The sequence below is a fragment of the Podarcis melisellensis genome (assembly GCF_964234715.1).
Source record: "Podarcis melisellensis genome assembly, chromosome: 4".
In the NCBI taxonomy this organism is placed as follows: Eukaryota; Metazoa; Chordata; class Lepidosauria; order Squamata; family Lacertidae; genus Podarcis; species Podarcis melisellensis.
In genome coordinates, this window is record NC_138531.1 from 94,383,785 (window position 1) to 94,400,096 (window position 16,312).

The following is a 16,312-nucleotide window of genomic DNA, read 5'->3' on the forward strand; positions in this document are numbered from 1 at the left end:
TTTTTGCCGGGGTGCCGAATGCAAACATTTCCCCCATCTGTGCTGTCCCTCTTGTTGAGAGAAGGGGTGGGTAGGCAGAGCAATCTGCCTGCTCCCTCCCATCTTCTCACTGAGCACGGATTGTCTTCATTTTTGTTTGGCTTGCCCTACTGAGTGCCCTACACAGTGGTCACTTCATGCCATCAAGCATTCGTACCTCTTTTTTTCTAGAAAAATAGCACTGGAGCAGAGTATAACTGTTTGGAATCAGTCAATAGAATAGTGCAACAGTGTTTGTTTGGATTGGCAGCAATTTCCCAGCTTCTCCAGTATAATAATACAGTGGTACCTCTGGTTGCGAACAGGATCCGTTCCAGAGGCTCATTCACAACATGAGCAGAATGCAACCCGCAGCTGTGCGTCTGTGCACCCATGGGCTGCGATTCGCTGCTTCTGCGCATGCTCATGACGTCATTTTTGCGTGTCTGCGCATGCGTGAGCAGCGAAACCTGGAAGTAACCGTTTCCAGTACTTCTGGGTCGCCACAGGACGCAACAGGAAAGAATGTATCATGAAGCAAACGTGACACGAGGTATGACTGTAATAATAAATTAATAATAATAATAACAATATATTTATACCCCATCCACTCTGGGCAGCTTCCAACAGAATATTAAAAACATGATAAAACATCAAACATTAAAAACTTCCCTAAACAGGGCTGCCTTCAGGTGTCGTCTAAAAGTCAGGTAGTTGTTTGTTTCCTTGATATCTGGTGGGAGGGCGTTCCACAGGGCAGGTGCCACCACCAAGAAGGTCCTCTGCCTGGTTCCCTGCAACCTCACTTCTCACAGTGAGGGAACTGCCAGAAGGCCCTCGGAGCTGGACCTCAGTGTCTGGGCTGAGCAATGGGTGTGGAGACACTCCTTTAGGTCTACTGGGCCAAGGCCGTTTAGGGGCTTTCAAGGTCAGCACCAACACTTTGAATTGTGCTCAGAAACGTACTGGGAGCCAATGTAGGTCTTTCATGGGACTTTTTCATGCAGAGCACATCGTCTGCCACTGAGTTATGGCTCTTCCTTACTTTCAGTGGGGACTTAGTTTAGCTTTCGTTTCCTTTTTTTTAGTGGTAGTAGTATCTTTATAGCTTATTCCTGACGCATTTTCACTTGGACGAAAAGAAAGAGGAAATTGCCTCGCAGTCGTCTTCCACAGTTTGGAAATATCATCGGCATTAACCGTAGCTTGTAAGGCTATTTCCCCCATTTAAAACGGGAATGAGAAACATAAATTCAAAATGGGCTTACGTGTGCGTGCGTTCTTTTGTATAGCTTCGTCCCCCCGAAGCGAAATAAATCAATATCCTATTTAAGAAACTGGAATCAGTCAATATATTGAAAAGATTTAGCCTCCTGGCTGCGCCGATCGCAGCGAGTATAATTGTAGTCTACCGCGCAGGAGAACTTGATCTTGTTAAGACATAATGGGGGAGATGTCATCGGATGCATTTTCCGCTGCCTAAAATATTGCTCCGGCAAGTCTGGAACCATACAAAGCACCACATCAATCAATTAGCATCCTTCCCCATTAGTCTCTCCTTCCACTTTCCCGAGTTCCTTCGCCACATCTCTTTCCTTGCCTTCTGTCTTTGGATAATTGCATGTTACAGGTGAGTCTTTATTGCTCCTGAGAAACTCCCATCGCTTTTAAAAGTGTTGTCAACCACAGGTTGTCAGAAACTGCTGCAAATGTACCCAGAGTCTATGGGCACGTCTAATCGGATTTAATTTGGGGGCCCTGGCGTGTTGACTTAACGGTTTCTGACTTCTTTTCTGCCCACCCCCTCCCTATTTTTGCCACTGAGCATTGCAATACTGCCATCTATCAGATCAGGCTATTTGTCCATCTAATCCAGTATTGTCTGCTCTGACTGACAGTAGCTTTCCAAGATCTTAGACTGGGGCCTTTCTTATGCTAGAACACTAGAAACCCATCTATACCAAATTGAGCTGAGTGCTGGAAGATTCGAGACAGACAAAAGAAATTGCTTCTTCGTGAAGCTGATAGGTAAACTATGGAACTCTCTGCCACAAGAAGCAGTGGTGGCCATCAGCTTGGATGGCTTTAAAAGAGGATTAGACCAATGCATGGGGGGAGATGGCTAGACATGACTACTAACCACATTGGCTATCTTCTGCCTCCATTGTTGGAGTTTGGCTTTGAATGCTAGTTGCTGGGAATAGCAGGTGGCAGTGCATTTTCTACTCAGTCCTACTTTCAGGCTCCTCACAGGCAGAATGCTCTTACGTTCTTACGCTGCCTGATCTTCTCAACTGGAGATGCCAGGGACATCAAACATTAAAAACTTGGACCGATTCAACAGGAAATTAGCTCCAGCCTTTCGTTGAAGCAAATTGTCTCCTTGGAACTGTCCGTGGTGCTGAAACTGCTGCCTGACCAAACTACTGTCAGGCTTCTCACATTTCTTGGATTATCAGTCTCTATCACAACGTGCATATATAATAATTGCTTATACCCCGCCCATCTGGCTGGGTCTCCCGGGCACTCTGGGCGGCTTCCAACAGGAGATTAAAAATACATTAAGACATCAGTCATTAAAAAACTTCCCTAAAGCGGGCTGCCTTCAGATGTCTTCTAAAAGTCAGATAGTTGTTTATTCCTTTGACATCTGATGGGAGGGCATTCCACAGGGAGGGTGCCACTACCGAGAAGCCCCTCTGCCTGGTTCCCTGTAGCTTCACTTCTCGCAGTGAGGGAACCGCCAGAAGGCCCTCAGAGCTGGATCTCAGTGTCCGGGCTGAACGATGGGGGCAGAAGAGTTTGGATTTGATATCCCGCTTTATCACTACCCGAAGGAGTCTCAAAGCGGCTAACAATCTCCTTCCCCTTCCTTCCCCACAACAAACACCCTGTGAGGTGAGTGGGGCTGAGAGACGTCAGAGAAGTGTGACTGGCCCAAGGTCACCCAGCAGCTGCATGTGGAGGACCGGGGAAGCGAACCCAGTTCACCAGATTACGAGTCCACTGCTCTTAACCACTACACCACACTGGCTCTCTGGGTAGAGACCACACTGGGTAGAGACGCTATTTTAGGTATACTGGGCAGAGGCTGTTTAGGGCTTTAAAGGTTAGCACCAACACTTTGAATTGCGCTCAGAAATGTGCTGGGAGTCAATGCAGGTCTGTCAAGACCGGTGTTATGTGGTCTCAGCGTCCGCTCCCAGTCACCCATCTAGCTGGCGCATTCTGGATTACAGTCATACCTCATGTTACTGACATTTCAGGTTGCGTCCCGGAAGTACCGGAAAGGGTTACTTCCGGGTTTCGCCTCTCACGCATGCATAGAAGCGCTAAATCATGCTTTGCGCATGCGCACAAGCACCAAATCGTGCCAAGCACCTGCGCAGATATGGCATTTCAGGTTGCACTCTTTTCAGGTTGTGAACGGGCCTCCGGAACGGATCCCATTCGCAACCAGAGGTATCACTGTAGTTGTAGTTTCCAGGTCACCTTAAAAGTTGATCTTACTCCCCTGAAGACACAGTGAGGGTTGCAAAATGCAGCAACTCATCAGTCTAGCTGTCACTAGGTGTTCAGTAACTGCACTGTTTTGTGGATTTGAGCTGTGGGGTGCCTCTCAGGAACAGGGAAGGCACTAAGACCTTCACTCCTGTAGAGTGTACTTAAAGGTAAAGGTACCCCTGCCCGTACGGGCCAGTCTTGACAGACTCTGGGGTTGTGCGCCCATCTCACTTAAGAGGCCAGGGGCCAGCACTGTCTGGAGACACTTCCGGGTCACGTGGCCAGCGTGACATCGCTGCTCTGGCGAGCCAGAGCTGCACACGGAAACGCCGTTTACCTTCCTGCCGGTAAGCGGTCCCTATTTATCTACTTGCACTTTGACGTCCTTTCGAACTGCTAGGTTGGCAGGCGCTGGGACCGAGCAGCGGGAGCGCACCCCGCCGCAGGGATTCGAACCGCCGACCTTTCGATCGGCAAGTCCTAGGCGCTGAGGCCTTAACCCACAGCGCCACCTGCGTCCCTAGAGTGTTCTTACCTTTCCTCAAAGGCACACATGCAACACTTTTCAAACTTGAACCACATGTGCAGTAGGAAGGAGACAGAGATGGGACAGGACTTGGGGGTGGCCTGCAGTGTTCAGTTGCCTTGTGTCCCATTTCCCCTTCTTCTCAGCTATATCTTCTAGTATGAGGGAACTTGATGGAGGTTTATAACATTTTGTGAGGCGCGGATAAAGTTGAGAAAGGGTTTCTCTCCCTCTCATTACCGGAACACGGAAAATCCTGTGAAACCGAATGTTGGAAGATACAAGGCAGGGGAAGAAAATACACACATCACAGAGTTAAAGCCACTCCCACAAGCAGTGATGATGGCCACCAAGTTGGAGGGATTTGAAAGATTAAACAGATTCATGGAAGATAAGGCAGATCATAAGGCAGCCCTGTTTAGGGAAGCTTTAATGTTTAATAGGTTATTGTATTTTAGTGTTCTGTTGGAAGCCGCCCAGAATGGCTGGGGAAACCTGGCCAGATGGGCAGGGTATAAATAAATAATAATAATAATAATCATCATCATCATCATCATAGCTACTAGCCGCAATGGCTATGTTCAGAGATCTATCGTGTCTGACTCTTCGTGACCCCATGGACCAGAGCATGCCAGGCACTCCTGTCTTCCACTGCCTTCCGCAGTTTGGTCAAACTCATGCTGCTAGCTTCGAGAACACTGTCCAACCATCTCGTCTTCTGTCGTCTCCTTCTCCTTACGCCCTCCATCTCTCCCAACATCAGGGTCTTTTCCAGGGAGTCTTCTCTTCTCATGAGGTGGCCAAAGTATTGGAGCCTCAGCTTCACGATCTGTCCTTCCAGTGAGCACTCAGGGTTGATTTCCTTCAGAATAGATAGGTTTGATCTTCTTGCAGTCCATGGGACTCTCAAAAGTCTCCTCCAGCACCATAATTCAAAAGCATCCATTCTTCGGCGATCAGCCTTCTTGATGGTCCAGCTCTCACTTCCATACATCACTACTGGGAAAACCATAGCTTTAACTATACGGACCTTTGTTGGCAAGGCGCTTCCTACCTTCTGAGTAATGACATCACACCGTTCTTCCACATTACGTGGAAGATGGGAGCGAACTGAGTTGGGTCTTTATTTTCAGCATTGTTCCTTATTAACTCTAGCTGCTTGCTCCCTCAAGGCTTTTTAAAAGACATGAATACAAGGAATATCACCCCCCAAAAGACTTAGGAACATGTCCGAGTTTCAGAAATAAAGCCATCGTTCTTTGCAGCTTTCTTCTCTCCTTCCTATTTGATTTCCCCCTTCATCTCGGCTCAGAGGGCTGCCTCCTGCCTCCCTTCTCCGCTAAGCCCCTTCCTTCTTCTATTCTGTTATTGACGCTTGCATTAAACATTATACAACCCAACATCCTGCCTAGCGTTATATTGGCAATCTCCTGCTGAAACGTACAGTTCCATTGTAGAAACCCATTTTTACACACAGGCTTTTAACTACTGATAAATTCATATTTATATCCTCGCTGCTACCCTTCTTGATGGTGCATCCATCAAAAGCACTCTTTTTTTTACTGCCTTCTTCTTGACATACAACTTCTGAATACGCCGGGCTTGGTTTTTAACGGTTTCCGAGCTGGCGTTTCGACTCACACAGCTCGATCCTCTACACCTCAAAGCTATAAACGTGAATTGTGTTTCTCTTCTTGGGATCAGGAAGCGGCCAAAGACTCGCCTTCTCAGCAAAGGCTGGCAAGAGTGGGGGAAATGGAAAGAAACCATTGCCCCTCACCTCTGCCAAGGGAAAGTGGGATTCCCCCCCCCCAAAAAAATGAGAGCACTTTATAGAGCAAAAGTGGGGAACCTGAGACTCTTCAGATGTTGCTAGACTCCCTAATGCCATCATTTCCTGCCCCCATGGCCAGTTGCCAGAGGTGATGGGGTCTGGGGTCCCGCAATATGCAAGGCAGCAAATAAAGTTTGGTTCCAACCCTTATTGCATAACACCTGAAAACGCAATGCTCTGTGAAAGGGAAGGGGGGCACCTGTGGCCTTCCCATCAGCCCTAGGAATTTATTTTATTTCTTGAATTTATTTGTTGTTTAGTCCTGTCCAACTCTTCGTGACCCCCTGGACCAGAGCTCGCCAGGCACTCCAGTCTTCCACTGCCTCCCACAGTTTGGTCAAACTCATGTTCATATCTTCGACAACACTATTAAACCATCTCGTCCTCTGCTGTCCCCTTCTCCTTGCACCCTGCATCTTTCCCAGCATCAGGGTCTTTTCCAGGGAGTCTTCTCTTCTCATGAGGTGGCCAAAGTATTGGAGCCTCAGCTTCAGGATCTGTCCTTCCAGTGAGCACTCAGGGCTGATTTCCTTCAGAATGGAGAGGTTTGATCTTCTTGCAGTCCATGGGACTCTCAAGAGTGTCCTCCAGCACCGTAATTCAAAAGCATCAATTCTTTGGCGATCAGCCTTCTTTATGGTCCAGCTCTCACTGTCATACATCACTACTGGGAAAACATAGCTTTAACTATACGGACCTTTGTTGGCAAGGTGATGTCTCTGCTTTTTAAGATGTGAATCCAAGCCAGTAGGTTTTGGTAAAGCCAGAAAGGAAGACCCTACAAGGTCGAAAGTCCAGTAGCATCACAGAAACTTTCATATAATAACAATAATAATTTATTATTTATACCCTGCCCATTTGGCTGGGTTTCCCCAGCCACCCAGGCAGCTTATTTCAAGATAGGAAGGCTGTTCTCTAATGTTAGGGCATTCATAGTAAACCACTGCTGTCAGGAATCGCCTCCGCTCCAGCCTCATTTGCATATCAAGGTATGATCACCCTGTTTACATGGTCGCTTATTCTTGGATGAAATAAGGGTTGACTCAAGAGCTCCTGACCTCGCCGGGAGTGACCTTTGTTGACTTGTTTTCAATTGGCTCCAGTGTCTGATTCAGCTTTTGAATTTTAAGCAAACCAGAGGTTGACGTGAGTTCAAGGGTGCTTATTCAGGGGATGTGTACAGGGCATAATTATGTTGTCTGCCTGTTTTCCTGGATAAAATGAATTGGTGCTGATGTTTCTCGGGCTGTATACATTCGGAGTGAAAAACCAGACACAGAATTGTAACTCTCGAATGTTTCTTGAACTATGCGTTCCAGCAATACAAGGTAAGGATATTTGGCGGGGGGGGGGGGAACGCTTGTCTTAGACATTAACAATTCTCCTTGCAGCGGCAACGTGAAATGTAACCCAAAAGAAGAAAGAGAATGAGATTCCGTCTGATTGAATTCTTATCTGCGGATCGGCAAGAATAGGGTTTCTCTAGAAAGATTATTGACTGACTGGCGTAGTCTGTCTTCTTGCCGGAGCACCCACAGAGCCAGACTCATTACTAGGGACGCTTGCTGCGCGAAATTAAGACGTCCAGTGGATTAGATATATTCATGCGCGATGGGTTTGGACAGCTGCGTTGGCAGCAAAGCCGTGAAATGCGAATATAGGCACCAAACAATGTTTTGTGCTCACAGATCTCTGTGTATATGTGTCTGTAGATATCGCTACCAATTGCATTGGATGTCTGAAATCTTATGAATGTCGCCATTTACCTGTGACTGTTGGCAATCCCAGATGAATTCTGCGAATGTCTGAAAACTCAAAAGAGGATAACGCAGCTGAGTGTTCCTATCACCCGGTGTGATGGTTGGCATTCACCGACAAAAGGAATTTTCACACGTTCCCAAAGTTCGTGTCGGGTCGCTGGCCTTGAGACGTGAATGCGAACATTCAGCAAACGTTGTGGCAATACACACACATATATATTTTTGTGTGCGCGCATACATAGAGTAGATATGTGCATATATGGAAGTGAACATTCACAAATGCTATATATGTATATGTTGTAACATGCTATACATATCAATGAGTGGCCCATCATTCTAATCCCATGCACAGCTGCACTTATAACCATTTGTGGGTTTATGAGGTCACACTTCATAGATGCATGTCTCACTTGGCTTCATTCATGTTTCCATATGTATGTAGAAACATAGCAAAGCAGACATTCCTAGAGACTTTGCAGGACAACCTCATTGAGATGGACATTCTCACCTCCTCCCGACATGACGGTGCTTTCAATGATGGGTACGTTGACGCTTAATGTGGTCTTTGCTCTGTTAATATTGCAACCATTCCCCGGTCCTCTGCATGACAAATTAATCTGTCATATTATTATTTCCCCTCTCACTTTCTTGTCGCACGTAATCTATCCCCCCTAGCCTATTTTCCTCTCTTCCCCCCACCTCCTCCCCCGCCCCCCCAAAAGTCGTAATCGGAACAATGAGGTTCATGACAGTATGGAACGCAAATCGTCCTGCACATATTAATGGCAGCCTCGTTAATATGCCAATTCATAGCATCTCATTGGCTTCCTCCTGATACCTTGAAAGCCATTTCACTAACACAGAGGCAGCTGTAGCGGGATAGCAGGTCTTCTAAGACATGTCACTGTGTTTTGCTTCATGCTTTGTTTGAGATGGTTTAAATGTCCTAATCCGACGTTTTCCAGGTTTCACATCTGAACTTTTTTGGGGTGGGGAGTGTCTTTGTGTCTATTTGACAACAGCGGTGGTTTGCTTCGGCGGCACTTTTTCCCACGTGTCCATCATTTTGATTGGAGAAGTTGGCATGTGTTTCAGGGAATCGTGGAACTGGCAACGTTTTGTTTCCCTAAAGGGTTGGTGGTTGTGTCTCAGTAAGAGCCCGTGGGACCGCATCCATCAAAGTCTTTGCACTCGTGGAACAACTTCCACTCATGCAAACAAATTTCGGTCCATCTCCTCTTCTTGCACACTCCTTCACCCCCCTCTAAATTTGTTTGGGGGTGGGATGGGTGGACCCAGAGAATATTTGGAGGGTGGGCATGCAGGGGGAAGGCCTGTAAGTTCCATTGCCTGAGGAGAAGTCATTCTGTAAGTGGAATGCAGCCCGTTCTTTATTAAAAAAGAAAAATCCTGAACAGTGCAATCGATTAGGATAGTTTTAACCCCCAGCTGCTTATTCTGTACCCGGTCTCAGGGCTGTGGTCCTGGAGAAAACTTCTCCAGAAGCAAGTCTAGGACTGGTCAGTACGCGGATAGGTGAGGTGCTTATGAAAACCTTATGTATGCCATCTGGGCCTTCACAAGAAGAACGGGAGAATGTCAATGATGTAAATAAAGCTTGTCATTTTGGACCACATACCAGTGATCCATCTTAGAGCAGGTTTTCTCAACCTTGGGTCCCTAGGTGTTGTTGGACTACAACTCCCATCTTTCCTAGCCAACATGGCCAGTGGTCAAGGATGATGGGAATTGTGGTTGTTGTTGTTGATGATGATTGAATTTGAATACCGCCCTTTATCCGAAGATCACAGGGCGGCGCACCAAATAAGAACACAAAATACGTAATAAAAACAAGGGCAAGAACATGCATAACACAAAAACCAACAAACAAATAACTCCCCTCCCACAATCACATTTAAAAGGACATAGATTATTTAATCAGCCCAAGGCCTGATTATAAAGCAATATTTTCTGGTTATAAAGGAATATTTTCCTGGTTATAAAGGAATATTTTCACCTAAAGGTGTATAATGAAAGCGCCAAGCGAGCTTCCCTGGGGAGAGCATTCCATGGACGGGGAGCCACTGCAGAAAAGGCCCTGTTCTCGTCTTGCCACCCTCTGGACCTCTCGTGGAGGAGGCACACAAAGAAGAGCCTCAGATGATGATTACATGGTCCTGGTTTAGAGGTTCATACGAGTTGTGGTTCAAGAACATCTGGGGACCCAGTGTTGAGAAAGGCTGATCTAGAATATTCAGGGTTGGCCAACCAAGGTGCCTTAGGAAGAGGTTCAGCAAGCAGATCATGGTGGTGTGAATTAAGTCGTGTGAATGCAGCACAGGATGAGGCACTTACAGAGGAGACTTGGCATCAGACAGCCCTAACCTCATCCATGTTGACTGGCTATCTCAGTGGTCAAAACAAAAAAAATTCCTTCCAGTAGCACCTTAAAGACCAACTAAGTTAGTTCTTGTTATGAGCTTTCGTGTGCATGCACACTTCTTCAGATACCCAGGTGTAAGCCCACTGATGGGAGGTGTGGGAGGGCGCCACTACCGAGAAGGCCCTCTGCCTGGTTCCCTGTAACTTGGCTTCTCGCAGCGAGGGAACCGCCAGAAGGCCCTCGGCGCTGGACCTCACTGGACCTGGATCTGTGTGTCATTAACTCTTGGATCCACCTTAGTCTTGGTCTCCCTGGGTTCTGCTCATTGGACACCTGGTTATATACAACCAATATAATTTGGCTTTCTGATGGAGACATGAATGAGTAGCTTCAGTGTTCTTTAACAGGCTTACTTTTTTAATTTCAGTGGATGCATTTCATTTCTTTCTTTCTTCTTCTTCATTCCTGTTTTTACAAAGCCTTTGTCCTCGATGCATGGCACTGTTTTTATGTGTCTGTCTGTGTTTAGCCAAGCGCTGCTAAGTTTAAAATCCTCCTTGCGCCTCAATCACTTGCAACCTCTCTCTTTCTCTCGTCCCACAGGCACTTCCTCTTCAAGCCGGGAGGAACCTCCCCTCTTTTTTGTACAACGTCTCCGGGATACCCCTTGACGTCCAGCACTGTGTACTCGCCTCCCCCTCGACCTCTTCCCAGAAGTACATTTTCTAGGCCGGCCTTTAACCTGAAGAAACCCTATAAGTACTGTACGTGGAAATGTGCTGCCTTGAGTGCCATCATCATCTCAATCACACTGGTGATACTCCTGGCTTATTTTATCGGTAAGCTTTCCCTTCCTTTCTGGGGCCTATCTTTCTCCTTTGACTCCATGAAAACATCAGTGTTGTTGTTGCTGGTTGTTGCTCCTTTGGCCGAGTTGTCCAGAGAGCACCTCTGCCTTGCATACTGTGTGCTGCCTGTAATAATTTTGATTTCTCCACTGGGGGGAGGGGAGATGAAGGAATTTGCTGGACAGATCTACTCCCAGCCACTCCAAACAGCTGTGTAAAAGACCCAAATACATCTAGGAACTCTTCCAGTAGACGTCTAGAACATCAGGAGGATAGCTCCAAAAAGTTGCTTATGTTTTAAACCAGGGTTTCCCATATTTGGGTCTCCAGCTGTTTTGGGACTACAATTCCCATCATCACTGACTAGTGGTCCTGCTAGCCAGGGATGAGGAGAGTCGTAGTCCAAAAACAGCTAGAGACCCAAGTTTGGGAAACCTTGCTTTAAACGGTCTGTTGTGCCATATGCTACAGGTACCGTATTTTTCACTCCATAAGACGCACCTGACCATAAGATGCACCTAGTTTTTAGAGGAGGAAAACAAGAAAAAAATATATAGTCTGAACGAAACAGTGGATGTATGATTTTTGTGGTTCATGCTGTGGCCACAGACATGTGATCTGATGGTGAATTTGGGGTGACCCAATGCAAAAATCCTGAGAATCCATGTGGGTCTGTGCTTTGTAACCATGTTTTTGCGCTATTGCGGCCCCACACAACAGTGGGTGCGTGATTTCTTTGGTGCAGGCTGTAGCCATGGACATGCTATGTGATCTGATGATGAATTTGGGGTGACCCAATGCAAAAATCCTGAGGTTCCATGGGCTTTTACCTCCCCCCTCCCAGGCAGCCTCCTTTATCGCTAGTGTCCCTTATCTCCCTCCCGATCCCTTACTGATCAGCTGTTTCCTTTCAATACTCCCTTTCCTCTTGTTTGCCTTAGTGTCTTTTCCTTAGCTGGAACAGTTTTTTGCTCCTCCTTTTCTTCTAATTTCTCTCCTCATTGCTTTAGTCTTCCTGTCTCCTCTCCTTGCAAGTTCGCTATCTTTACCTCCCCACTCCCAGGCAGCCTCCTTTATTGTTAGCATCCCTTATCTCCCTCCCGATTGCTTGCCGATCAGCGGCTTTGTTTCAACACCCACTTCCCTCTTTTAAAAAAAAAAGCATGAAAAAAGCATTTTTTTAAAAAAAGCAATTTGGCTCCAGGGACCATGCATTCGCTCCATAAGACACACAGACATTTCCCCTTACTTTTTAGGAAAGTGCGTCATGGAGTGAAAAATACGGTAAATGCATATTCTGCTCTTAGAGAAATGGAGACACCTACAAATACCTAGAGGGCAAGCAGTAGATAACAGCTCACTTGGAGTGGCGGCATGTGGTTATTTCCTTTTTGGTGATTTCTGAATTTCGACAGGGAAACATCTTGTGGGAAGGGAGGGGGGCAGGTTAGTAGAAGAGTCAGCTTGCCCCCAGAGTAGCCCAGTACTCAACTTAACCTTGAGATTAATACCCATTCTTGATTTCTTTGTTTCCACCCCCTTCCCCGATAAATCAGGTGAATGGAGTTGCAAATGGGGTAGTGGTGGTTGGAAGAGCAGTCTGCAGGTTCACCCATCTATGAAGTCTGTGCAATTTGGGGCAAAACATTCCAGATACAAAATCTGGAATGTTTTTTATCCCCTTTCGGAATCTTCGCACAATAGCTGGCAAACATGGAAAGTGGCCTTTCTCAATTTTCCAGCTTTTCCAATACTTTTAAGGCAAGAAAGGATTGAAGACTTTGAGGGGTGGGGACAGTGATCTTGCGGGATAAGGATAAAGGCTTTCAACTGTGTCTTTACCAGCCCATTTCTGATTCAATTCTTTTTTGGGGTGCTCTTGGGCACAACAGCCTCCAAATTCTGTTATGTAATAATTAAATCATCTCTCAGAATTATTGCGTAATGGAGCAGGGAGGCTGTCTCCGGAATGTGGTTGTACCTAAGCGAGTCCCTGAAGAATTCAGCTTGTAATGTGTCGGTCTAAGTGAAAACACACAGACCTCTTTGTGACTGGAATTCTCACCCCCATTTCTTTTCCTATATTTTCTACCTCCCTGCTGCTCTCTTGCTGATGATGCTTCTGCAATTCAGAAAACAATTACTTACGGTTTATGTCTCTCTTTTCTCCTTGGCTGAGACGCCAGCTTAACATGTCAGTCCCAGTTTTGTATTTGTTTCCATTAGAAAAAAAAACCCTGAAACCTTACAAAAAAACAACAACAAACCCACAACCCAATAGATGGGGATGGTCATGCTGCTATACAGTGGTGCCTCGCAAGACGAAAATAATCCGTTCCGCGAGTCTCTTCGTCTAGCGGTTTTTTCGTCTTGCAAAGCAACCCCATTAGCGGATTAGCGCTATTAGCGGTTTAGCGGCTATTAAAGGCTTAGCGGCTTAGCGGCTAAAAGGCTATTAGCGGCTAAGCGGCTTAGAAAAAGGGGGGAAGCGAAAAAAATTGCAAGACTCGCAAGATGTTTTCGTCTTGCGAAGCAAGCCCATAGGGAAATTCGTCTTGCGAAGCGCATCGGAAAACCCTTTCGTCTAGCGGGTTTTTCGTCTTGCGAGGCATTCGTCTTGCAGGGCACCACTGTAATTATGTTCCTAGGACTCTTTAAGCCTAGGTAAAAGCGCTTGTTCCCATGCAGCAAAATCGAGCTCCCTGTTGATTTTGCCTCCCCTTCTTCCATGCCATCGAACGGTAAAGCATTAGTGTTATAACTTGCTGCAAGCTGCACATGTGAGTAGAAAATAGGACTTTTCCTGCTTGTGCGTCCCTCGTGCGTGCAATTTGTCACCAACAGATTATTTCTTCTGCGGCCGTATTCTTCCGGCGGATATTTCTTTAATGGCCAAATCTCTCTTCCACCCCCAACCCCGGCTCTCAAAAGATTGCCACCGTGCTTACGGTTTTTTAGCGTGCTCCATAGCAGAAGGAGAAGTGATTAATCAGCGAGCATTAAATTGATAGCAGCTTGATAGAAGGTGCAGTCACCTTTCATCATTTGCCAAGTATGTCCAACCCCGGCGTCCCATTTATCTTGCGTTATCTTTATGCGCCAAGTAGATGTTGGGACATTATCTCCGCGTGTCAGAGGAACTTGTCCCTAGTTCCTGCAGAACTTTGGCATCCATCAAAAGCAGGCAGGACTTGTTGGCCAGGGGGGTGAGTTGGATGTGTGAAAATGTCTTCATCTTCCTCTTCCTTTCTTTCTTTTTTTTTACATAAGCATTTAGGGGCTGTCTGCTTCACCTGTTCCGTTAGTGCAACGATTTATACTTGCGCAACAAAACCTCCACTCTCCCCACCCCACTCTTGTGTGTGCCCCACACAGGGCCGGATTTAGGTTTGATGAGGCCCTAGGCTACTGAAGGTAATGGGGCTCTTTATTTGTCCAGCTGTCCTTTGTCAACAACAAATTGCCACCGGTTTTATGTGTCGAATATATGCTATATGGTAATTTATGGACCTGATAGGTAGGTATCTCAAGCCGTTTGCACATGTTGCCTCTTCCATGCAGAATGGAGGCACCCTATATATAGAAAGGAGCAAACCAGTGATATTTTAGGGAGCAGGCTAGCAGGCAGGGCCCATGACTTACATCATAGGAGCCTACACAAGACAAAACACCGTTGCCGTACATGGGTTTTATTTTATTTGTTTTTTATTTTATTAGTCTTTTATATTTTGGAAATGTGCATCCAGTTTTTTCCCCTTTAATTTTTTTTTGGGGGGGCAAGAGAGTGGGGCCCTAAGCTATAGCTTGTTTAGCTTATACGTAAATGTGGCCTAGGGCTTGCCGATCAGAAGGTTGGCGGTTCGAATCCCCACAACAGGGTGAGCTGCCATTGCTCCTGCCCACCTAGCAGTTCAAAAGCACCACAAAGTACAAGTAGATAAATAGGTACCGCTCCGGCAGGAAGGTAAACGGTGTTTCTGCGCGCTGCTCTGGTTTGCCAGAAGCGGCTTAGTCATGCTGGCCACATGACCTGGAAGCTGTACACCGGCTCCCTCGGCCAATAAAGCGAGATGAGCGCCTCAACCCCAGAGTCAGCCACGACTGGACGTAACAGTCAGTGGTCCCTTTACCCTTTACCTAAATCTGGCACTGGCCCCACACCCTACCCAAATTGCTCAAAAGGGTTGGGGGAACCCTTGGAACAACTTTAGGGAGCATTACATGGGAAAGAGAGTTGGAGAACGTGCCTTTGCACAAACAGAAATCCCTGTGCGGACAGGGCCTTTACGTAGCACTACTTTGGATATAAACCTTAATTCTTTTTCGTAGCCTATCTGATTGTTTTGAAGTATCTTCCACATGCCAAAGTAGATTGGCAAGTTGCACCCAAGCTAAAGGTGGTAGTTGGTGGGGAATTATTGGTCATGTTATGCTGGTGGGGATCATGAGTCCGTAATTTCCAAATTCTAAAAGAATTATTCAAAATCAAAAGTAATTGGTTGAGCACTGCATAAACATAGTTAATGAGGAGAGCTGCTATCGGGCCCTCTGATCTAATCACCATGTGGGGGGGGGATGCAGATATTTAATTAGATTTAATGAAAAACTGTGTTTAATTTCAAGTATAATCAATTATTAATTAATGTAATGAGTGACTCTGACTGGGTTTACTAATTAACTCATTTAAAAATTATGAATAACCTTTTCATTTGTAATTATTTTCTACATCCTGTCAAGTTGAGGATAAAAATTGTATCACTAACTAGAAATCACATACACACACCCTATAAATCTTTCCTCCACATTGTCCTTTCCTTACTAAAGTAGAAGTGTCAGGGAAAGTACTTCTTTTGATTTCCAACTTAAAAAACAAACAAAGCAAAAAACAGACTTTTACTTTTTGAACTTTGGGGTACGTTTCTAGGCTTACGGTTTTAAATTGTTCTGCTCTTCTTGGACAATATTTAATCTTTGGTTTTGTAGCACTGATTTCAATTGTGTTGTAGTATTTAATTTTAAGAAAGGTTAACAAAATACATCTCATGTTGGCTTTGATTATGTTAAGGAGTGGAATGAGCTTGAGTTCATTGCATTAAAATGTCTAAACAATATTGGATAGTTCACTAAAGTAACTCAGAGCAGTGACTCTAGTGTAAAAAATTCTACCGCCGTGATTAATTCTGTTATCTCAAGAGTGTTGGTGTATATCATTTTCCACTCTCTTCTTAACCCATGGCATGGTTTTATTTATTTATTCAAATTTATTATGGCATAAACTTTCAGATGCTGGCCATAAATAGCAGGCCATGTATTACATAGTCATTATTTTGTGAATTACCATGTTTAAATACTGTGCATTATTATCCATTTCTGTACTTTTCCAGCATTTTATTTCCTCCTGACCTCGCTGTTTACAGCCTCCCCACACCTCCTGCTTGT

At 45.7% G+C, this 16,312-nt stretch overlaps 1 protein-coding gene across 11 annotated transcripts in view; it reads left to right on the forward strand.

Moving 5' to 3' along the window:
• The window catches only part of TENM4 (teneurin transmembrane protein 4), a 628,724-nt gene that overhangs the window by 409,699 nt on the left and 202,713 nt on the right, over positions 1-16,312 (forward strand). For 10 of the 11 annotated variants that reach the window (XM_081909492.1, XM_081909496.1, XM_081909502.1 and 7 more), the window contains 2 exons: positions 8,085-8,183; positions 10,629-10,864. In XM_081909492.1, coding sequence (XP_081765618.1) covers positions 8,085-8,183; positions 10,629-10,864 — 335 coding nt within the window. The remainder of the gene's footprint in view (positions 1-8,084; positions 8,184-10,628; positions 10,865-16,312) is intronic. The other variant, XM_081909501.1, reaches the window with a different exon arrangement.